Source organism: Neomonachus schauinslandi, chromosome 10 (assembly GCF_002201575.2).
Source record: "Neomonachus schauinslandi chromosome 10, ASM220157v2, whole genome shotgun sequence".
In the NCBI taxonomy this organism is placed as follows: Eukaryota; Metazoa; Chordata; class Mammalia; order Carnivora; family Phocidae; genus Neomonachus; species Neomonachus schauinslandi.
This window is the reverse complement of record NC_058412.1, coordinates 79452092-79476372: the sequence shown is the minus strand read 5'-3', so window position 1 is coordinate 79476372 and position 24281 is coordinate 79452092. Positions and strand designations below refer to the sequence as shown.

The 24281-nt window shown below is 42.1% G+C and overlaps 2 protein-coding genes across 4 annotated transcripts in view; one reads left to right on the top strand and one right to left on the bottom strand.

Moving 5' to 3' along the window:
* TBC1D8 (TBC1 domain family member 8) overlaps positions 1–14622 on the top strand; it is a 98688-nt gene extending 84066 nt beyond the window's left edge. For all 3 annotated transcript variants that reach the window (XM_044918842.1, XM_044918841.1, XM_044918840.1), the window contains exons 16-20: positions 1922–2162; positions 2519–2584; positions 11479–11568; positions 11988–12085; positions 13536–14622. In XM_044918842.1, coding sequence (XP_044774777.1) covers positions 1922–2162; positions 2519–2584; positions 11479–11568; positions 11988–12085; positions 13536–13997 — 957 coding nt within the window. In that variant the 3' untranslated portion in view covers positions 13998–14622. The remainder of the gene's footprint in view (positions 1–1921; positions 2163–2518; positions 2585–11478; positions 11569–11987; positions 12086–13535) is intronic.
* Positions 14623–15504: 882 nt separating this feature from the next.
* On the bottom strand, positions 15505–23755 carry RPL31 (ribosomal protein L31). The gene is made up of 5 exons (XM_021680358.1): positions 23649–23755; positions 23131–23237; positions 17324–17449; positions 15897–16009; positions 15505–15568 (listed from the first exon to the last, which is right to left on the bottom strand). The coding sequence occupies exons 2-5, from the start codon at positions 23235–23237 to the stop codon at positions 15537–15539; spliced, it is 378 nt and encodes a 125-aa protein (XP_021536033.1). The 5' UTR covers positions 23649–23755; the 3' UTR covers positions 15505–15536.
* Positions 23756–24281: the final 526 nt, after the last annotated feature.

The following is a 24281-nucleotide window of genomic DNA, read 5'->3' as shown; positions in this document are numbered from 1 at the left end:
TCGGTACCGTTATTAACACTTTTCCATGTTGCCACGTAGTCTTACTCATTTTAAAATAGCCTTATCTATCAGATTGGTAATAGTAAGTAAACCATATTTCTAATATTTGGATATTTAGGTGGATTCTCAGGTCTTACTACTTAAATCACCCAGCAAAGAACATTTTCAGGTGCCCTGCTGGAAGCGTCCTTGCTTGAAAGAGTGGATAAAAGTGGGGCAGGGAGACAGGCACAGTGATCCACTCCTGGTAGCCTGGCAGTGAGTCCCCACGCCTACGTGCAGCTACACCAGTGCTACAGTTTCTGTGGGATGGGGCCCTTCGAGATGCACAAACCAAACTGTAGCCTGTATTACTAAAGTGTGTTGGATTTTTCAAATTTCAGTTCCACTGATGATGCCTGAGAGTGCTCATTTCCTACGCTCCACACTCACCTAGCGTTTATTATAGATCTTTTGCAATTTTGCTAGTCTTGTAGAAAATTGCATTTTATTTTAATTTAAATTTATCCATTAGCGAGGTTGAGTACTGTACAGATAATTGTGTACTTCTTTGTATCACCTGCTTATATCCATGGTCTTTTTTTTTTATATCGGTTTGTTTTTCTGTAGGATTCTGTGTAAACTGATTGCATCAGTCCTTGGCTTACTTATTATAACTGTTTTCTTGGCAGGATTCTGTGGGTCTTAAGCATCACAGGATGCACAGATACACAATGGACTTTAGTAGGGTGTCTTGGGTTTTTAGGAATGGAAATTTCATTAGACCGTTTTCTCACACTGAAAAGTTCTTGTGGTATTTTTCACAATTCTGCAAAGGCTATTCGAAGAACTTGACTGCCAACAAGTATGACAGTAAAATTATAAATGGCATTTTGGTTTCCATCCAAGGATCTATGCTTACATGTTACAGCCTCCATATTCGTTTCCGCGCCACCGGGATGGGGGGAGGACACTGAAATTGTGCAGAAGCCCGCAGTCATTGGGAATTACTTCAGTGAGCCGAGACGTCCCAGGAGGTGACTTAGCGTGGATGTAAGAGATGCGTCTTAAAGAGGCAAACCTCAGGGACAGGGCCAGTTTTGATTGCTCTGGTTGTCAGTGTATTCCCAAGACTTTGAATCACCTTTTTTTTTTTTTTACTTCCAGTTTTTTGAATTGTTAATATATTCATCTGGTTCAAAATTTATAAGAAAGTATGCAGTAAAAAGACTTGGTTCTGTGGCGCCTGGGTGGCTTAGTTGGTTAAGCGTCTGCCTTCAGCCCAGATCATGATCCCAGGGTCCTAGGATCGAGTCCCACATCGGGGACTGCGGGCAGTCTGCTTCTCCCTCTCCCTCTGCCTCTCCCCCCTGCTCGTGCACTTGCTCTTTCATGCTCTCTCTCAAATAATAAAATCTTAAAAAAAAAACTTGGTTCTGCATTTGAGTCCCCACCCGTACGTTCCCTCCCCACAGGCAACCAGGGCAACTGGTTTCTTCTGTATTCTGTAGATCTGTCTAGCACTTTTTCATTTTCAGATGTGATTTGATGAGAAAATAGCAGAATAAAAATTAGGTCTCCTAGAATTAAAACTATGGCAGCTGAACTGCACATTGAAAAATGGTTAAAATGGTAAGTTTTGTTAGGTATTGTGTGCTACAATAAAAAAAAAGATCCTAGAGAAAGAGGTCAAAATTACATATTCTTGTGGGCAAGAAGTGTAAGATAACAAGGGAGATCTTTTACTTGTCTGGTTAGAGTAATGAGATTGTAAGTACTTTAATTTTTTTCATTTGTTCGTGTTATAATATTCTTATTCAATACATAATTTACGAGGCCAAGTGAGTCCTGAGAGAAGGCCAAGTTAACCTTGGCTTTTAAGCGTGCAGCCCCCCCACAGGCCCCCATCTCTCATAGATCCCTCTCTCCCTCTTGTTTGAAGAGAGAGCACATGATGAGCTGTTACTGGGAGCAGCCCCGGCCCATGGCCCCGCGCCACGACCCCAGCAGGCCTTACGCAGAACAGTACCGTATAGATGCTCGGCAGTTTGCACACTTGTTTCAGCTTGTCTCGCCATGGACCTGTGGGGCCCACACGGAGATCCTCGCGGAGAGGACTTTCAGGCTCCTGGATGACAACATGGACCACCTGATCGAATTCAAAGCATTTGTGAGCTGTCTCGGTAGGACCCTGTGGGTCTTCACTGCAGTGAGTTAATTTGGGACAGGAGTCTGTGAACACAAGACAGGGAGCAAGTAGATCCACACAATGAAGTGTATTAGGGACTGGCCTGAAATTAAAATCTTTCAGAAGGTATGAGGCCAGACAAAATTCACGAGGTTGTCTTGCAGCTCAAGAATGACCTTGTAGGTTTTCATTTCAAACACTGTGTGTCTGGGGGAGGGGCAGGGAAGTATTGGGGGAACAGGTACAGACCGTACTAAGTTCTCTCCCCCCAGTGAGTTTGTGTCACAACAAATGTACTTTAACCATTTGCATCTACTCATTCTCTCTCTCTCTTTTTTTTTTTGGGGGCAGATGTTATGTATAATGGAGAAATGAGTGAGAAAATCAAACTGTTATATAGACTTCACATCCCTCCAGGTAAGAAATTCTACCGAGAAAACGTAGGTTCTGTTCTGCTTTGACACAAGTTAAGCTTTGTGCGTGACTCTGAAGTTGTTCTCTTTTCAAATTTCATTTAGACTTGAGTCAACAGATGTTTCTAATCTGGGGTTGCTGATAACAGATTTTCAGTACTGGACTGTATAGCCTATGACAGCGGTTGCCAAACTTGAGGGTGCATCGGAATCATCTGGAGGGCTTGTTAAAACCCAGGTTCCTGGGCGCCGCTCCAGAGTTTCCGGCTCCCTGGTTCTGAGGACCACGCTTTGAGAACCACTGGCCTGTGGAATGTGTGGGGAAGCAGACCCTGGTTGCCTTAATAGGTGGCTGTTTAAGCCTCTTTTGAAGGACCATTCCATTCGTCCAGCATGTAAGACCATGCTTCCCTCAAGTTTAAGCAGGTAACTGGGAACAAAGAAATCAGTTTTGAAACCTATGAGGTTATACTTGGCCATAACCTTAAGGTATTCCTTGGATCTCTGAAAGTCACAGAGGTGGCTTAGTAATGCCAACATGGTCTCTGGACCCCAGTGCCGTGGTTCTGGTGTTGGATGGGGCTCCTGACAGAACTTCCCAACGAGAGAGACTAGGAAGGAAGTTTTCGGGGCCATGAGATCCTGGTGGCTTTTACAACCAACACCTCTAGAAAAGTTGGAAATGCACATGGACGTCATCTGTGGCTTCCTTGGTCTGCTTCCTGAATTGAGCCATTACTGAACTGGCATACAGTCTGCCAGGTGCCCGGGGAGCCACCTTCCTCCACCTTCCCACGGACTCTTTATTGACTGCAAATGGCTTCGCATCCGTGAAGTTCTTTGCCTTTTATGTCAATATAAGTTAGTGAGTTTTTTAATTTGCCTTTATTTTTCGCAAATGTTTTCCTACTAACATAGAAGACATGCATAATTATTCCTCTACTAACATCGTTGTCACTCTTCACAATCATCATCTGTGTCTGGTATTGCTAAATAGGACATGACTGATTTTATTTCATTCAATTATTTCTTCTCGATTTTTAAATAAGCATTTTATTTGGGGATAATTTTAGATTTATAGAAAAATTGCAAAGATAGTAAAGATGGAGTTCTCATTTTTTATATATCTTCATACAGTGTTATATTGTTTCAGGTGTACAACAGAGTGATTCAACAATTCTGTACATTACTCAGTGCTCTTAATCCCCATCACCTAGTTCACCCATCCCCCCACCTTCCCTCTGGTAACCACCAGTTTGTTTTCTGTAGTTAACAGTCTGTTTCTTGGTTTGTCTTTTTTCCTTTGCTTGTTTGTTTCTAAAATTTCACTATGAGTGAAATCACATGGTATTTGTGTTTTTCTGACTTATTTTGCTTAGCGTTATACTCTCTAGCTCCATCCATGTTGTTGCAAATGGCAAGATCTCATTCTTATGGCTGAATAATATTGCACTGTATTATATATTGCATATATATATATGCCACATTTTCTTTATCCATTCATCAGTCGATGGACACTTGGGCTGCTTCCATAGATGGGCTGTTGTAAATAATGCTGCAGTAAACATAGGGTGCATATATACCCTTTGAATTAAGTGTTTTTGTATTTCTGGGGTAAATGCCCAGTAGTGCAATTACTGGATCATAGGGTAGATCTATTTTTAATTTTTTGAGGAAACTCCATACTGTTTTCCACAGTGGCTGCACCAGTGTGCATTCCCACCAACAGTGCACAAGGGTTCCTTTTTCTCCACATCCTCGCCAACGCTTGTTTCTTGTGTTGTTGATTTCAGCCATTCTGACAGGTGTGAGGTGATAACTCACTGTAGTTTTTATTTGCATTTCCCCGATGAGAGTGATGTTGAGCATCTTTTCACGTGTCTGTTGGCCATCTGGATATCTTTGGAGAAATGTGTATTCATGTCTTCTGCCCATTTTTAAATTGGATTATTTGTTTTTTGGATATTGAGTTGTGTAAGTTCTTTATATATTTTGGATATTAACCCTTTATCAGGTATGTCATTTGCAAATACCTTCTCCCAATCCAATGATTGCCTTTTGTTTTGCTGATTGTTTCCTTTGATGTGCAGAAGCTTTTTATTTTGATGTAGTCCCAACAGTTTATTTCTACTTTTGTTTCCATTGCCTATCTAGAATAATGGAGGAGACCTATCTAGAATACTGTTGCTACGGTTGATGTCAGAGAAATTACTGCCTGTGCTGTCTTCAAGGATTTTTATCCTTTCAGGTCTCACATTTAGGTCCTTAATCCATTTTGAGGGGTTTTTTTTGGTGTATGGTGAAAGGAAGTGGTCCAGTTTTCTCAACACCATTTGTTGAAGAGACTTTTTCCCATTGGATATGCTTTCCTCCTTTGTTGAAGATTAATTGATCATATATTTGTGGGTTTATTTTTGGGTTTTCTATTCTGTTCCATTGATCTATGTGTCTCTTTTTCTGCCAGTACCATGCTGTTTTGATTACTAGTTTTGCAATATAAGTTGAAATCTGGAATTGTGATACCTCCAGTTTTTTCAAGATTGCTTTGGCTATTCAGGGTCTTTTGTGGTTCCATACAAATTTTAGTATTGTTTGTTCCAGTTCTGTGAAAAATGCTGCTGGTATTTTGATAGGGATTGCATTAAATCTGTGGATTGCTTTGGGTAGTATGGACATTTTAACAATATTTGTTCTTCCAACCATGAGCATGAAATGTCTTTTCATTTCTTTGTGTTGTCTTGAATTTCTTTCATCAATGTTTTATAGTTTTCAGAGTACAGGTCTTTCACCTCCTTGGTTAAGTTTATTCCCAGATATCTTATTTTTGGTTAATTGTAAATGGGATCGTTTTCTTAATTTCACTTTCCGCTGCTTCATTATTAGTGTATACGAATGCGGTAGATTTCTGTACATTGATTTTTGTATCCTGCGACTTGACTGAATTCATTTATTCTAGTAGTCTAGTAGCTTTTTGGCAGAGTCTCTAGGGTTTTCACTATATAGTATCATGTCACCTGCAAATAGTGAAAGGTTTTTTTTTTTTTAAAGATTTTATTTATTTATTTGAGAGAGAGAATGAGATAGAGCATGAGAAGGGGGAGGGTCAGAGGGAGAAGCAGACTCCCCGCTGAGCAGGGAGCCCGATGCGGGACTCGATCCCAGGATCCAGGATCATGACCTGAGCCGAAGGCAGTTGCTTAACCAACTGAGCCACCCAGGTGCCCAAATAGTGAAAGTTTTAATTCTTCCTTATGGATTTGCATGACTTTTATATTTCTTTTTGTTTTCTGATTGCCGTGGCTAGGACTACCAGTAGGATGTTGAATAAAAGTGGTGAGGGAGACATCCTTGTTCTTGACCTTAGGGAAAAAGTTCTTTTTCCCCATTGGGTATGATGTTAGCTGTGGGTTTTTCGTATAAGGCCTTTATTACATTGAACTATGTTCCCTCTAGACCTACTTTGTTGAGAGTTTTTATTGTGAATGACGATGCAGGGCTTGATCCCAGGACCCCAGGATCATGACCTGAGCTGAAGGCAGACGCTTAACTGACTGAGCCCACCCAGGCGCCCCTAACATTTGAATTTTTGTTGCAGTTAAAGAAAAGTCTTAATAATGCAGACAACCTAAAACCTCTATTTAGACATCAGTTGGCTTAAGGCCATGAAAATCCACAATACATATGGCTCGTTTTAATTTAAATTTAACAAATATTTACTTTCCATCATAATAACTTTTTGAGTAAAGGCGGGACAAACGTGTTAGTGGGGGGAAAAATCTAACTCACTAATTAGGAAGTATACTGAGGATTACAAGTTTGAATTTGTATGTGCAGAAAGTCATGTCTCATTTGCCAGATGAGGGAGACATGGTACAAAACAAAGCCTCAAACACCCACCTTGTGCAGAGCTCTTGGAACTCTGCAAGGGTATAATGGAGGGCAAAGGGCTTTTGTGAGCTTGCTTTTACAAAGGTATCTGATGCAACTCAGGAAGCAAGGAAGTGCTAAGCCCAGGCCCTCACAGTTCTGGAAGAGCTTTCTTTATTGGCTCCATAGTGATTGCAACAGTGTGTGTTTAGCAGAGGAAATAGAGAAATAGTCCAGATGATGTGATGCTATATCAGGTGAAGTTGGGATGAACAGTATTCCAGAAGATTATTAAATCAGGGATCTTCACTGCAGATTGATAAATCTACAGATACTGGTCATTTTGCTCAGTTAATTATACTAATTGGACGTCCAGAAGACCATTTCCTGGAAGAACATTAGATTCCTTAGAAAGAAGCATCAGAGCAAGCTACCGAGAATGCTATATTGGAAATGGTAAATGAGCACAAAGTAGACACTGGAGGCTTTCTGTAAAAGAGCATACCGAGCCTGGAGCTGACGTCACCAGTTCCTCCCGGAAATGCTGAGATTTAGGGAATATGTTGTTAAGTTTGCAGAGCAGCTTCTCCACAGGGGTCCTGCTGGTCTGGACCTGATCTTCAAGTGTTCAATCTAATACAGTTTGGGCTGCTCCAGTCTTGTGTTCTTTATGTGAAGAAATAGGTTTCTTTTTGAGGCCTTTCAGACACCAAAGTTCATTGCTGTTTAAAGGAAGTGTTTTGTCAAGAAGTGGAGTTAAAAGGAAAAATCTTACAGATAATTCCAATTTGCCATTTGATTAAAGATAGTTTTTTTTTTTTAAAGATTTTATTTATTTATTTGACAGAGACACAGAGAGGGAACACAAGCAGGGGGGAGTGGGAGAGGGAGCAGCAGACTCCCCGCGGAGCAGGGAGCCCGATATGGGGCTCGACCCCAGGACCCTGGGACCATGACCGGAGCCGAAGGCAGATGCTTAACGACTGAGCCACCCAGGCGCCCCAAGATAGTTATTTTAAAAAGGACTTCATGTTGAAAACCTGAATGGACTTAACTGAAAACTGAAAGCACACATGAAAATATATTAACATGTGCTAACAAAGTTTGGATTCTAAGCAAAAATACAACCAAGAATGAGGTTTTAAATACTTAGTGATGTTTAGCCAGTGTTAGAATTTGAATCCTGAAATGTAACTGTAGACAAATATAGCAGTATCTGTGTGCGAAAGAGGAAAAGCTTTGTTATTTTGAAATACTCGATATAAAAATACTAATTAGTGGGCGCCTGGGTGGCTCAGTCGGTTAAGCGTCTGCCTTTGGCTCAGGTCATGATCCCAGGGTCCTGGGATGGAGCCCCACATCAGGCTTCCTGCTCAGTAGGGAGTCTGCTTCTCTCTCTCTCCCTCTGCCCCTCTCCACTGCTCATTCTCTCTCTCAAATAAAATCTTTAAAAAACATTAATTAGATTCAAACACCAGTCATAGTAGCCAAAAAAAATTCAGCATTACATTTGTCAATAAGAGAGAAGCTGTTTGATTACACACACTTTAAGTAAAACACATTTGAGCCATTCAAATTCTTGGTAATGACACTTGCTTCCACCTCTTGTCCGAACAGTTTCTAATGGTGATAGCTTGTTTTGAAGAGGTCATTATTTACAAGTCCTAATAATGGATCCAGCCAAGATCAAGAACTTCTCTCAGAGAATGGATAAGTCAGTTGGAGGAAATAATGATTCTGATAATGCATGACATGCCAAGGAAACTTACAAAGGTCAGCTTTTCACAGGACACATGAAAATGATAAGACTGCATTCTTGTTTAACAACTTAGGCAGTACTGATACCAACTACATCAGAAATGACACCAGGCACATTCACTTTGGTGATGGACCACTTAAGCTACACAAAAGATCTGTCCTTTAGATTGGAGTTGAAGATGCAAAAGAGGATTTTGAAAAATATGAAAGGTGTAGAATACAAACCTCCTAAAAACTTTTGTGATATTGTAATACTGCATTGAACATTTTAGAAGAGCTAGGTGCTGAAAATCCCCAGTATTACCTAAATTGTTAAGCCACTAAAATGGATTTGATCCCAGCATCCAGTACTTGTTACATCTCAAGTGATTTTTTTTTTTTTTTAAGATTTATTTGACACAGAGATCAGAGTGGCAGGCAGAAGGAAGAGGGAGAAGCAGACTCCCCGCTGAGCAGGGAGCCTGATGCGGGGCTCAATCCCAGGACCCCTGGATCATGACCTGAGCCAGAGGCAGCCACCCAACCAACTGAGCCATCCAGGCGCCCTCAAGTGGTTTCCTGAGACCCAAGTTGGATACTTTAGTTGGTTTTCCTATGAAAAACTTGGGTATATTGGAATTCCTAATTAATCCAAATGCAAGTCCTGGCTGCTATAATTTGATTTCTGTTTTCAACCACTGTGGAAGGGTAGGAAGGCACTATTCTGCTTTTGCAAGAAAAAATGACGAATGGTATTATTTTACTTTTTAAAGATTTTATTCATTTATTTGACAGAGACACAGCGAGAGAGGGAACACAAGCAGGGGGAGTGGGAGAGGGAGAAGCAGGCCTCCCGCTAAGCAGGGAGCCTGACGCAGGGCTCGATCCCAGGACCCCGGGATCATGACCAGAGCCGAAGGCAGACGCTTAACGACTGAGCCACCCAGGTGCCCCTCGAATGGTATTATTTTAATCACTGTAGTGTCTCACCTGCATCTGAAGGCCAAATTGTGTTGAAAGCAGTGTACGTACTCTTCTACCAGAGATAAGACACAGTAGAACTGGCTTTTCCCCTCCATGAGAATCCCATTTAGAAAGTGACGAAGATGGTGGTGGTGATGACAATGATAGAGAATGAAAACTATGCACCCCAACTAATCTAAGCCCTTGAAGCCATAGAGAAGAGACTTCCCCGCTGGTGGCACTTATTGAAGCCATGAAATTATCTACCACATTAAAACAAGTTTGAGCTAGCAAATGTAAATCCTTCAAGAGATGTTAACCTGTGCAGTATTTGAAGGGAGACACAATGAAAACTTTAATAGAAATGTCTCTTAATTCATTTATAGTCTTGAATTACAAGACTATATATTACTTATATCAGAACATAAAAATGTTACATTTATGAAAGTTCAGATACCTCATGTAGAAAGGTCAAAAGGACATTTAAAGATTGTATATAAATAACCTTTACTACTGTCCCTTAATTAATGCATTGTATCTATATTTCTGACCATCAGTATCTGATAACTGAGTTTTTTCAGTGAGCTCCAAGCCTCTTCCAGTGTCCCCTAGTGCCCAGTCTGGGCGGTGGTGGTTTCCATGTTACAGATTGCAAAGATGGTTGGCTGGCCTTTCTGGCTCCTTGCAACTATTGAATCTTTATCTGTCTCCTTTCTGGACACTTGCTCTCCACTTGAATTAACCATTCCTTTCTCTGTTCCCATGACATTTGGTTGTATCGGTCTTCTGTTTGAGCATTTTGTTAGTGACTTGTGTATACAGTTCACCTTTCTGAGGCATAGGGACCCAGTATCCTCTTGACATCTAGCAGCTGTTACCTAAAAAATCTGTTACTATCATGACTGCCCCAAGGACCATCCAGGGCTTATAATTTTCCTCCTATTCAATATGAGTGGATGCTCACATGTGCCACTGTGTAGAATTTTTGTACAAGGTTGGAAAAATGACTTAATATCATTTACAGAAAAACCCCAAAACTCCAAACTCCTCCCACCCCTCAAATGCAGGAAACTGATCTCCTAAACATGAAGGAGAGCAGCTTATCAAGGCTTTGGTGCCATCTTGGGGATATTTGTTGGATTACAACTGATTTTTGCCTTTTATTTATTCTGAATGGCTTTACTAGTAAATATGAGGATCCTGTGTCCATAATACTTTGTAATTATTCGTAAGAGCTTTTTGATCTAATTCACATACCGTACAGTGCATTCTTTTAAAATACACACAATCCAGTGATTTTTAGTATCTTTAGTTATACAACCATCATCGCAATTTTAGACATTTTCATCACCCTAGAAAGGCCCATACCCTTTGGCTCTTGCTCCCAGTCCATCCATTTTGCCCTGCTTTCTGTCTTTATAGAATTGCCTATTTTGGGATATTTCTTATAAATGGAATAATGCAATGTGCCACTTTGTGTCTTGCTGCTCTGTTTTCAAGGGTCATCTGCGTTGTAGCATGTCTCAGTGCTTATTCCTTTTATAAATGAATTTGATAGTCCCTTTGATAGGTATGCCCTAATCTATCCATTTATCAGTCGGGACACTTGGGTTTGTTGCCACCTCTTGGCTCTTGTGAACAATGCTCCTATAAATATTTGTTTACAAGTTTCTGAGTGGATATGTTTTCATTTCCCTTTGGTATTATATACGTTAAGAGTGGAATTTCTGGTTCAAATGGTAATCCTATGCTTAACTTTTCAACAAACTGCCAGACTTTTTCAAAATGGCTGTGCCATTTTCTATTACCAGCAATATAATGTTCTGACTGTATTTTTGTATATTTCAAGAAAACTTGTAATGATAAAATGCTTTGGATTCAGTAATTTTTTCAACTGTTGTTAAAAATTTAGCAAGTATAGCAGTATGTGCTCACTATAGAAAAAATGCCATGAAATTGAAAATGATTACTCCACCATCCAGAAATCTAGTTGTACATTTATTTCTAGAATTTATATGTATATACACATATATTTTAAGTTTTAGGAAAGGATTTTATTACATTTTCCCAGGTCAGTATTGGCAGTGTCCTGTGAATTTGTATTTCATTAATTAAAACAGTATCTAAATTTAAAAAAGGCATTACCTGGTCTGTAAGATGTTTTCTTTACTCTTTGTATCCAGATGGTGCTTGGTGTACACCTGGGTTCATGGTCCCTGCAGCCCGTAGGCTGCTGGCTTAGCCTTTACTTCTTTCTTACATAAAAAGCTAAATTACTGACAGTTTGGGGTAAGATGGAATGATTTGTTCAATGTAACTTTTTTTTTAAAGCACTCACTGAAAATGATCGAGACAGCCAGTCACCATTAAAGAATCCTCTATTGTCGACGTCAAGACCCCTGGTTTTTGGGAAGTCAAACAGTATGTACCTCTCTTCGTTATCTTCCAGCAGGCACACGCTGCAATCGTTAGCAATTTCACAGCTCTTAGAAGAGGACTTACCTAGTTCCCTCCCTCCTGTGAATCAACAGCCCACTGCTTTCAGAGGCCAGAAGCCTTTTAAGTTGCAGTGTACTGGGTGACTGCCCCCCCGCGACCACCATCATATCTATTCCTCTAGCCTAAGGTTTCAGGGATTCTCTTGTAGCAAGAAGTCACCCAGCCACCACACTCCATTCAGTCAGTTGTAGATCAAACTCTCCAATATGTAATCTCTATTTTCAGTTTGTGTGTGCAATTTGCTTGGTGGAATTCCTCCCTTACCACCTGGTTCTACCGATGTTCCTTTTTGCTTTCACTGAATTTTAGCTTAAAGTTTATATTGTTTCCTGTGTCTCCAGGTGGTGCAACTGATTATCAGAAACAGCTGAAGCAAATGATTAAGGATTTAGCCAAAGAAAAAGATAAAACAGATAAAGAGTTGCCCAAAATGAGCCAGGTATGGACTAAGTGCAGAGTTAAAGGTTTTGCCAAATGATTTGTTCAGAGGTAAGCTTGATAGTTAAGCTGGGGCCCCTCAACCGCCAAAGCCATAATCAAAGGATCTTCTAACTTCAGGAGCTGAATGTTGTGGTGATTAAAAGGGAACTATTTAAACTGTGGCCCATTCAGATACACTAGATATTCGAAACTCGTTACAGCAGGAGGCTGTGCCACATCCTATCAAGTTTCTATATCCTACTCCTATATTCACTTAGGTTGTGATGATTTATTGCCTAGAGTTGATAGCATTTGGGGGTGGGGGGCACTGTGGACACAGCGTTCTTCCCTTAGAAGGGATTACTGTTCTCTCTTCAGTTTCTTAAAAATCATTGGCTATATAATATACAGTACTGGTAAAGCTCTTCAAAACCTTTGAGCAGTATCTAGCCTACATTGAAGTGCCATGATGAGGCTAGGTTTTTATTTGAAAAAGATTCCTCCCAAAGTTTGTGAAATGTAGGCTTCCAGTTGGAAATATTCCTTTATTAAAGGATTTCATTCTTTTTGGGGCTAATGTGTACTGTGAGCCTTCACGAGCGGACTTTAGCATGCAGTGTTTCTTGGTCTTTTTTGACTACAGAATATGTGGCATTAACACTTCCTTGAGTATTTCAGAAGTGTTGGGGAGTTTCAAGTTTTCATTCTACCTCTTGGATATAGTCACATTCCAATGCTGTTGATCAATTACACCTCAGTTAAAAAAAGTCAAATCTTATCCCCCCCGAGCCACCAGTACTAACATTCTGATATACGTGACGACAGTTTTTGCTATGAACAAAAATAGGCTGTCCTAACACCTTGCTTTCATTTACTTCAAAATCATGGAGATCTCTCCTAAATTAGTTCTCAACCATGTCCCTATTCCCAGAGTAAATATATAGCTAAGTCCCACTGGAACTTTCATCACATTACATTCAGATTCTCCCAGCTGAGCAGCCGTGTGGCTATAACTTGAAAAAGCATCAGGCATCACTGTTTTGTTTCATTTTACGGCTTTTAGTTACCCCATCGTATTCCTATCAGATGAACAAGCTATAATTTTATTTAGTCATAGTATTTAAGCCGTTTCTAACTTTGTTCCTATTGTAAATCCTAGATTAAACACCATTATAAACAAGTCTCTCTAGCTTTTGGATCCATTTCGACAGATTGATTTGCTGGATTAAAGGGTGCACACCTTTCTGAGTAGTCGCTCCCTAGACAAATAGCACACTTTGAAGTGTGTGGTGAAAGTCCCTGGAGTCACTGTTAGTAGTATGTTCTCAGGGTAGAAGGGCCAACTGCCTTTTCTTGTAGTCTGCTTCAAAGAGTACGATGTGGTTTTCTCTAAGAACTTAGTATGAAGTTTAAAAAAATGCATTATACTTCCATCCTGGTTATGCTGCTATATGTACTTTTAATTCCAGAGAGAATTTATCCAGTTCTGTAAAACTCTGTACAGTATGTTCCATGAAGATCCAGAAGAAAACGATTTGTATCAAGCCATCGCCACGGTAACCACTCTGCTGCTGCAGATCGGGGAAGTGGGGCAGCGAGGCAGCAGCTCTGGAAGCTGCTCCCAGGAAGGCGGGGAGGAGCTGCGGGCTCCAGCTCTTTCTCCAGAACAGGACTCGGTTTTTGCAGACACCAGCCCTGGCAAGATTGCCCAGGACTCCCAGACATTTCCTGAAGAGGCAGAAGGGGACTGGACTGTGTCCCTTGAGCATATTTTAGCTTCACTTCTGACTGAACAGTCGTTAGTCAACTTTTTTGAAAAGCCGCTGGACATTAAATCCAAACTTGAAAATGCCAAGATCAATCAGTACAGTCTCAAAACTCTGGAAATGAGCCGCCAATCACAGCCTGAACTCAAGCTGAGTAACCTGTAGCAGGAGAGCAGTTTGCAGAGACGAGTCTGCCATACCAAAGCACGGAACAGTTTTGTGGGTTGTCAGCCCTAAAATCCAGATTTTAATTGAATTCATTTTGAGTGTATTTTACAAGCTGGGTATCTGGATAAGCAGCCTGACAGCCACAGCTGTGGCCAGGGGAACTGATGCAACCCTCAAGCATTTCTATTAAGAGAATTATTAGTTGGATATTACAGTGCGATAGGGTATCCATACATTAGTTCCCTTGATGCCGTGACTTGCAATTTCACTTTTATCAGATTTGCTGAAATTTCAGGGCACTTCTGCTGTGATGCTAGTATGATTTCGTTCTCAGATGGAACAGAAGAGTCAAATGTATCATACCAAACCACAGACAAAAGCCCAAGCTCTCATTTTTCACTTGGATAATGGGGGAGAGGTCACAAATCAAGTTCACTTTCAAGATCCAAGAGCCACTATCTGTGCAATTGTATTTGGCTTTTTTTGCACTAATTTTGTTTCAATGCTGGTAATTGAAACCATTTTAATATATTTGGTTGTATTCACTTTGTCCTTACAAAAATGTTGTGTACAAACCATGCTTTCAATGTTGGCCTCCCAAGTTTTTTAATAAATAAATTTTTGTATTGACTCGGTTCTTATAATTTATACTCGTCTAGAGGTATCTCTTGCCACTCTCCTCCGTGAATTGTGCAATACACGGTAGGTGGTCCTTAACCCCCACTGCTTGTACTACCGTCACCCCTGGGGCTTCAAAAAGAGGGACCTCTTTAGAGCAGCACTCAGTATGTCAGGGGTGTTAAGAATCCCTGCCACACTGCTTTTCAGGGATTAAAAACACTTCAGGGGGCTGTTACAAAAAGGTAAGCTGTACATATGAATTGTACACCTAAGCCACATATATGGTTACCCATCAAAAATCAATTAGACTCTTTTATACCTTTTGACAAGCATACTCAACAGATATAAACAGAAGCTTAGGGACATACTATCAAATACAGTTCATTAAATCTATCAATTACATCATTTAAACTTGTTCAAATGTGAAAGGTGGCCAGTGGTAATTGAGTTCTACATGCCAGTCTCTAGAAAATGTTCCTTGGAATTAACAGTATACCGCCAATGTCCCAGGTACCTAAAAGGTGTTCCCAGGCCAGCACATCACCTTTAAAAACATGCTTAGGCTCTACCCAAATACTCAGAAATCCCAGGGGCTGGGGAGAAGGGGCACAGGCATGCCATTTAGGAAAAGCTGTCCAAACGATCCTATGTAATTGGAACTGCATAGAGATACTACAGTTGACTCTCGTATTACATGGGTCCACTTAATGTGGATTTTTTTTTAATAGAGTACTGTAAATATATTTTCTGATTTAATTATTTTTTCTCTAGCTTGCTTTATTGGTAAATTTTGGGTAGTTGACTATAATCTGTGCCTCCAACCCTCATGTTCTTCAAGAGTCAACTGTATACTGCAACTAAAAAAGGAAAACCAAAACACGAAGCAGTTTTATACCTTTATTTGACAATCAGCGATTAGTTCTCATCCACATTAACTGTCTGCAGATCTGCAAAAGAGACAGCCAGTCAACTTCCATACCCACACCTCACACTTTTAACATTCCAAAAACCTTTTCTTGAAGTAAACGGTTTAGGCTAGTATTCCATGACCTTTTTACAACCCAGATATGGACCTGTTTTGTATCTTCCTCCATTGCCCCACAGCCTAACACGAAGGTTTACTGATTATGCCTGTTACCCATTTCCCTATTAGAAGGATGCTGGGTATATAGACGCACAATTAAGTATTTGTTGAGACAGACGAATTCGGGTTCTAAAGGGTAAGGATGCTTTTCTAATCCAAACAGCAGCTTTGTAGGATGGAGTAAAACTTACTTTTGAAAGTGGTGACAGGTACATAGGTAACCAGTGTGTAGAGCTTGTTTGGTGAATCTTCATCCTCGTTACGTTTTCTGGACAACCGCACACGGATACGGTATGGAACATTCCTAATAAAAATATGAACGTGCTGCTCAAGTCAATGCTTCCTATCAAGAAAAGAGCTGCCAACAGTATTGACGCCTCCTATCCCCACATCTTTAACATGCTTCTAATGCTCTGTCCTTTATGTGCATCTGCTCAGGTGCTACAGGCCCAGTTCCCTGGAAAATATACATCCCCACAGGTGGACGTTAAATGCTACCATCTCAGGATATATACTGGTCTTAGCAGGCAGCAACCACTGATACTCAACCTATGCAGAAACACAGGCTCAAACATGCTAGGTCTTTCCCCTCTTATCACCAACACCCACATCGTGGTTACAGGATTTATCTATAGTCAATGTAATTTTGCAGAAACACCACTCTGCAGGCTACATTCAACAGAGAAGACTGTTCCGTTCCCCTCCCTCATACACACAAGCCTCTCCTCTCACCAACCACAGCAGCATTACGGTGGCCTATCTCCTTTAATTGGTCTGAGGACACAAAGCGTTCCAAAACTCAGGACTCCTCTCGGCTTTTGTGACACCACTTCCCACCTCCATCATCATCATCTTAAGGGACCTCTTTGCCACTCCTTTATCAGACACCTCTCCTCTACAAAGAATGCTCACTGCTAGCACGGCAGGGCTGAATCTCAGGTCTCATTCCAGTGATGAAATACCACACAGATGCAAACAGTTGTGTCCCCCCCCCCCACCCTGGCCTCCTGATCACCTAGGTCTACTCCAGCACCTTACATCACCCTCCACAGCGAAAAGCACACCCCTTGGCACTACCGACAACTGGGTCGGGGGTGTTGTGGGGGTGCTGCCTCGTGCACCGTGGGATGTATAGCAGAGCCCCTGACCTGTGGGAATCCCCACGAATGACACCAAAGATGCCCAGCCCCCCAATCAGGGAGGGTGGGCAAAACTGCCCACTGTTAAAAACCACTGTGCCAATTATTCCCCATTATGTCTAGATGCCACATGGTCTATCCCCATCCTAACTCTCCGTCCTCATTCACTGTTTAAGTCACTTATTCTAGTCCACCTTCACCACCTGTTCCCAGCTCACACCAAATTTGTTCTTCATGCAATGCTCTTACTCAGCCCTCACACTGCTGGCTCCTTCATCACCTGGGTTTCTGTTCACATGCCATGTCAAAGGGCTTCCCTGCAGATGCTACCCCACGCTTTGAGCCATCATCATTTTAAGGAAATACTTCCATATGCATTAGCTAATTACTGAACTTACAGAAACTGTGCAGAGTTGATTAAAAGCTAGTGTAATTATAAACGTTTTCTAAAAAAAATTTGTAACAAATAATTTTAGCACCTTATTCCTTTGGCCCAGACAGCTTTGTTGAGCCTGGTGTCAATGCGCACATCTGGAGTTCCCATCTCCTTCATGGCAAATTTTCGGATCTCTTTGAGTGCCCGAGGGGCACGCTTCTTGAAACCCCTGAGATTCAAAGTCGATAAATGAATTAAATAAGCACAAAATTAAATGAAATATGTAACGCGCTGTCCTATTTTTATAAAACAAAATCTAAACCAAACCTTAAGGTAGGAATAATCCCCTTTTCCACTACTGTATAATGCCCAGCAGCTGATATTAATATTGGGGACACAGAAAATGCACAATCCCCTTTCAGTGATGTGGGATAGGAGCTCTGCAGATGATCCTAAGAGATGCTGATAGGATATGCTTGAACATAAAATACACATACTATAAAAGTGTCTTCAGATCAAAATATAGATTGTTATATCTTAAGAGATGGCATGTTTTTGAAGATCATTTAGTACTAATTCAAAGGTTATTAACTTGGTCTTGGCTAAAATTGTACACATTTCCTCTTGACAACAGTTAATTCTATGAAGCTGTCGGCATGTGTCAGACACTGTCATTAACTCATGTCTGTTCCAACACTTAAATACTATTAACTTGTTGTTTACATGAGGGTACATAAATTCATTTGAATTTCATGTTTTTAAACAATGTGAAAAAGCCAAAACTTTGCTATAGGCTGAAATGGTCAAGCATTTGGACGAGTGAAGGCCATTTCCGGGGGTGGGGGAAAGACCCAAGTCTAAAAAGGTGTCCCCACCACCCAGGACTGTGAAGGTCAGAGAAGGGGCCAGGTCAACCATTCACCTCTGTAACCCAATGCAGGGCCCGGCACATACTAGGTGTTCCACTTTTGTTAGATGGAGTGAATTTTATGAAATTCAATGAAAGTAACACACAGAGCATGCTAGAGTTAAACATTCTGCTCTGAAATCTTCAGTGATTTCACATGCCTACGAAAGATGACTGCCTTCCCACCCCACTCTGCCTCTTCTCTTACCGTCTCCTCCCCCTCTTCCCTTTGCTCTACCCTCATCAGCCTCCTTGCTATTTTTAGAACCTATCAAGCAAGCTCAGTTCACTTAAACACTTGACCATCTAGAAATGCCTGAAATAACAGCAGTAGGTCCAACAGACAAAATCCAGTTATTCAGGTAGCTTATATGCAGGTGATACATGGAGTACATGAGATAGTATCAAGTACTATAGAGAAAAATAAACCAGGGAAGAGAGGGAACATGAGGGAAAGGGAATGCAGGTTTAAATAAGATGGCTAAGATGATACTGGAGTTAAGATCTGCACATCATGAGGGCAGCCATTTAGACATCTGTGAGAAAAGCATTCAGGCAGAAGGAAAAAGTAAAAAAAACCAGCTACCCCGAATCAGGTACATGCCTGGTATGATTAAGAAAATAAGTAGCCAGCTCATGTGGAATGAGAGCAAGCTGGGCTTCTGGAATAAGATGGGAAGCCAGGAGGGTTTGAGAGTGGACCAGGTGTTTGGGGGTGGAGGAGGGAACCAGGAGCAGGGAGCTGCTAACTGTAACCATTCAAGTGAGAGAGAATAGTGGTGGGACCAGTGCAATTGATAAAACTGTGGAAGGCAGAGCCAAAAGGACATGCTCACTTGACAATGACTAACACAGGGCAAGCCACAAGAGAAATGCGGAAGTCAGGGGAAAAGATGAACACTAGAGTTTGGTTTGCGATGCCTAAATACCCAAATGAACAGTAGATGTATGTCTGAGGCCCTAAGACCAGTTGCTATTACCAAGCATAGATGGAAAAGAGACTGAGTCCTGGGGCTCTTCAACATTAAGAGAATGATGGAAAGAGGATGTGAGGAGGAGGGGTGCCTGGGTGGCACAGTTGGTTAAGCATCTGACTCTTGGTTTTGGATCAGGTCCTGAGATTGAGCCCTGCGTTGGGCTCCATGCTCAGCATGGAGTCTACTTAAGATTCTCTCTCCCTCTGCACCCGCCATGGCTCTCTCTCTCCAGTAAATAAATCTTTAATTAAAAAGAGGATGTGAGGAGGAACCACAAAGTTAGAAGCTACAGGAGCGATAAGAAAAGCACAAGACTGTGGAATCTTTGGAAGTAAAACGAATAAGCATTTCCACAGAAAAATGAAGAATAAACTATCAATTGTTACCCATCAAGGAAGGGCTGAGAATTGGCCAAAGGATTCAGGTCTTCACTTGGGAGTTTTATAACAAAGCAAACAGGGCCTGAAAAACTTGTTTCACACCTACGATTTTCCCAAGTCCCATCATCTGTGTGGCCTTTAAAACAGCACCCTTTCGCCCACTGACTGACTTTCCACCTGGCACTTTTTGCCATTTTGTATCTCAATTTCTTACTAAGTAAACTAGAAAGATAGGGTCTTTGATTTCCTGATCTGCACAGTCCAGGACAGTGCCTAATACTCAGTTAAGTGCTTGATATGCTCCCAAAACGAGGGAAGGAAACGTGGTTACCCCCAAGCAGGATTAATGCACCAAGGCACTGGATTTTTGACCCAGAAGCCATCTCAGAGACCCCAGAACATGATGTTCCTTGGCTCACACATGGGAATTCAGTGAAGTACCAGGCCCAATGTGGCTACTACTGCACATTTAAATCCCTCATAAAAATAGTTTTCCTGAGATAAGAGAATGCCCAGTGCAAGAAATTTTGTTCCACACTTCAGTGCCTGAATAGAATGTTTTGCTGTGTAACATGTGCTATCAAAAACACCCCCAACCACCCACAACAAAACAGTGCCTTCCACGAGACTCAAGAGGCTGCTGCAATGGCACTGTGGATCTCACGAGAAATCCAGGTGTGGCAATATCCCACTTATGCACCATCTGTCTGCAGTGGCTCCCGCTACGAGTTCTGGAACGGTGACTATCCCAGGAGTCCAGAGTTAGTACTGCATTCCATTTGTTAAATCAAATAAACATTCTCCCTCAAGCATTCATAGTATTAATGTGAGTCACCTCATCAATCACTAGTGAAAAGAGCCTACTTCAGGAAAATAATAAAGGAAAACTCAAAGACAGATAACAGTTTGCCCCGAGTAAAACTATAATCATCTTCCTTAACTAAAAGCCTTGGAAGGCATGGCTTGGAATTCCAGGCTAATAAGGAGAGAACAAAAATCTCTCAGACTCTTCAAATTCCTTCCCGGGGCTACTGACTTGCACACCCCCAGGAACTGCATTATATCAGGTATCAGGATCTCCCAGTCAGAGGATTCAGAGGCTGACTGGCCTCGAATGGAACGCCAGCAAGGGAAATCACTTTGGTTCTTGAACTGGATGCTGTTCAAGAACTTGCAACAAGAGTGCTGGTATCCTACAAGGAGAGATTCGTGGTTTTGGTCATTTACTTCTAACTGCCTGCATTTTCTGAGGAAGACCTCGCAAAAGGAAACAAGACAGACTTCCAAGTGTTTCAAATGAAGACTGAACAAGTGCTCCTCAACTGTCACCTCATCATCTTTCAAGTCCACTGCTATTTCAAGATCTATCCAATGAAAGAAGAGCGATATGGTATCCCTTATCTGAATATGTATTAGTGGATTGTGCATTTAATATTACCCAAGATTAAAGTTAAAAAAGGGAGAGAAACATGAACTTTGATGTTTGCTCACTGTATTAGGGGAATTTGGCCTCTCTGCTGATCTTCTAAAAACCATACTAAGGCAATTTCTCAAAGAAATTTTTATTTCTAATGACTTAGTATGACTCTGGCTAGTCCTGTGTATTGTTAGGATTCTGGGGCTAATATTCCTGTATGCAGGAACATGACTGGAAGAGGAATGGTGAAGAGAATTCTGTAGGTATACCCTGGAGTACTGCACTTCTCACTGAATAGAGGTATATATATACAAAATTAGGAGATGGGAAGCAGGTTTACCAGCTGACCAGGTCTCATTATTTTTCTCTGGGCCAATTACTACTGAAATCTCCAGTGGAAGTTTTGGGGACAGAATGTCCACTGTTAGGGACTTCACTTCTATCCACGGACAGTTTGAAGGCAGTATCAGCCAGAACCCAGAGATGTTCCTTTCCTGTTTCTGCACATGTAGGCCTTCCCCAAAGCTCTTCACCAACATGCAAACCTACTTACAGCCACCCCTCAGCCCTGGCCCATGACTTCCAGGGGACAAAGTTAAACCAATCTTGCTCCAGGTTTCTGGTTGCCAGTCACACTCTGCCATTTTAGAGAATGGCTGTTAAGGGGACAAGAATTTGTGTGGGTCTTTACCTTAACCAGTTAACAAGGTGGTGTTTTTTTTCCCAAAAGGCAGGGACTGTAATTTAGCCCAAGAATTTCGCTACCACTTTCCTCTATTACTCTGAGGAGCTTAGTATCAAAATTCTGACCTTAGACACTTGGTCCTCAAGAGCAGGACATTCAGGAGGAGACAAAAATAAGGGGCTCCAATGTAAAAATCTATAGGCGGTTCAATTAAAATTTGGCCTTGATTTTGAAGCTGTATTTTTAACCTGACCAGCTGTTTGGCTAGACTGCTGCAGCTAATATGCTAAACAAAGTTAGTGTTTAGGCACTAATAGGCTCCACATTAGAAGGTTATTTTTACTTAGAGAAATTTTGCCAACAGACTCTACAGCATGGAAAGCAGACAAGACTTAAAAGCCAAACAACTTTCCAGCTTATTTCAATGTTGTTTCTATGTAAAGATCAGTGTGAAAATATTACCTCAATGCCTGAGAATCTAGAATCAGTCACCACCTCATTTCAATTCTGTATTTGCTTTTGGTGTCTTTTACCTATTGAAACATTTTGTGAACTTTTAATTAAGGAAAAATTATTTAAGTCCAAGTCAATGAGACTTGAGAATCTTATCTGGTTAGAACCTTGGCAGAACTACTCTTAAAGTTTGTGCAAATTGGGGCTATAGATACCGAACCAAAATAATTCTTTCTTTAGCTTAAGGTTACTTTCTCTCTCTTTACAAGCATGTGATGAAGCCAAATAGGAAATATACATATGTACTAGTGGGGAGAAATGGGGCTTGTTTGTGGATGTAGGTTTTAAAATGAACAAATATTCTATCTTTAAAAAAATAATCTAAGTAACAGTATTCAAGAAAGATTTGGTCCCATTCGCAGCAGTAAGCACATATGCAGAAGGGGAATAACTCACTAAGCCTAAGGACTAAAAACCAAACCCTAGACAAAAAAAAACCCCCAAGAACTACAACATTCAAAATCATTCCCAATATTCTCGTACATCACAAATCCACAACAGCCACGTATCCTTTGCACAAATACTGCCCTCTAACTCCACTGATACGTTCTCTTTTTGTCTAATAGTCTCCCAGTATTACCGCTCAACCAATACTAGTACATATTTGTGTGGGTCAGGAACTAAAGCATAAAGTAATCTTTAAGTGTTCACATCCTGGGCTGGACACAGCTTTTTTAGTTAATTGGTTAGCTTTACTTTAGACATTTTTAAAAGCTTGCTTTCCTTCCTATACACATCTTTTACCCTTTAGCTTGCCCAGGTTTACTCAGTTTACAAAGCACCAAATGAAACGACTTTATCATCACCAAGTTCGATCTTTTGTTTCCAGTCATTAACCTCCGAGGATTACACTTTAAATCCTATAAACCTTAAATAGGGGCCATGAATTATAGATTTCGGCTTCCGAAGAAAACCCAATTTCTAGACCACTAGCTTTTCAACAACTAGACAGACCTCCGAGTGACAACCAGACGCATGAGTTCGGGAGCCCCCAACCAGGAAGGCACCCGGCCGACTGCAGGGATACTCACACTCCATGGATGCGCTTGTGAATGTTGATGGTGTATTCTCTGGTCACTACCTCGTTGATGGCAGAACGGCCCTTCTTCTTCTCGCCACCCTTCTTCGCGGGAGCCATCTAAACCCAGGGACGAGGAAGTTCAGAGCAGAGTGGGAACCAGCACAAGCCAACTCCTCCCTCCCGAGCCCGGCCTCACGCTGCCACCCTCGGGGCGCGCGTCCAGGTGCAGAGAGCTCGGCCAGGCACCTGATGCCCCAGGTATCGGCAAAGCCAAGCCGGTCACCCCGCGGCAAAAGCATCCGCGCCCCTCAGATGCTCCCGCCCCGGAAACCCCTGCAGGCTCGGCTCCCCTAAGCCTGGCCAGTCTCCCTCCCAGGCTACGAGAGCCCCTAAACAGCCCGGATTCCCGTCCCCTCAGAAGGCGGAGGCCCGGGCCGGCCTCAGAGAAATCTCGCTGTCCCGGTCAGCACAATCCCGAGCGAGGATGGAACCAGATTCCCGACGCCGGCTCCCAGCACCCATACTCACTCCGCCGGGCTCTGGTTGGAAAGGAAGAGCGCGAGGTATTGTGGGAGAGGGAAAGCAGCGTCACAAGTACAACTTCCGGGTCGCGTGGAGGCGCTTGGAAGGGGAGAGGCGAGGCTGCGACGTAAGCGGCGCGCGCCTGGGGAAAAGCGAGCGCACTTCGGGGGCGGGGCCCCCGGGGCGGGCCGCGGCTGCGCACTCCGGCCGCGCTCTCGGCACCCGACTGCTAGCCGCTTAGTTCCCTCCTCCGCTCTGCGAAGGCGCGGTATTTTCTCCCGCCTCTTGTCCTAAGCCTTCAGAGGAAGTAAGAGCCAGGCTCACAGCTGCATGGGAACAGGGCCAGGAAAAGAAGACGCTCCTTTGTTTTACCCATTCTCTCATTGATTTGGCCACCGTTTGCTGAACCTGAGTTTGGTGCGGGGCTGGCTGCACCGAGAGAAGTCGGAGACAGCTGCCGCCTTGGCAGTGCTCACGTTGAGGAGGAACACTCCTGAACGCGAGTACTTACAGTCCTGGATCGTGGAACCACCCGAGGGTCGTGTCTGGCCCGATGCATGGGTGGGTCGGGGTGCAGAAAGCAGGGAGGTTTGTGCTGCGCTGGAAGGATGGGCAGGAGGTAGCCAAGCAGAGAAGTGG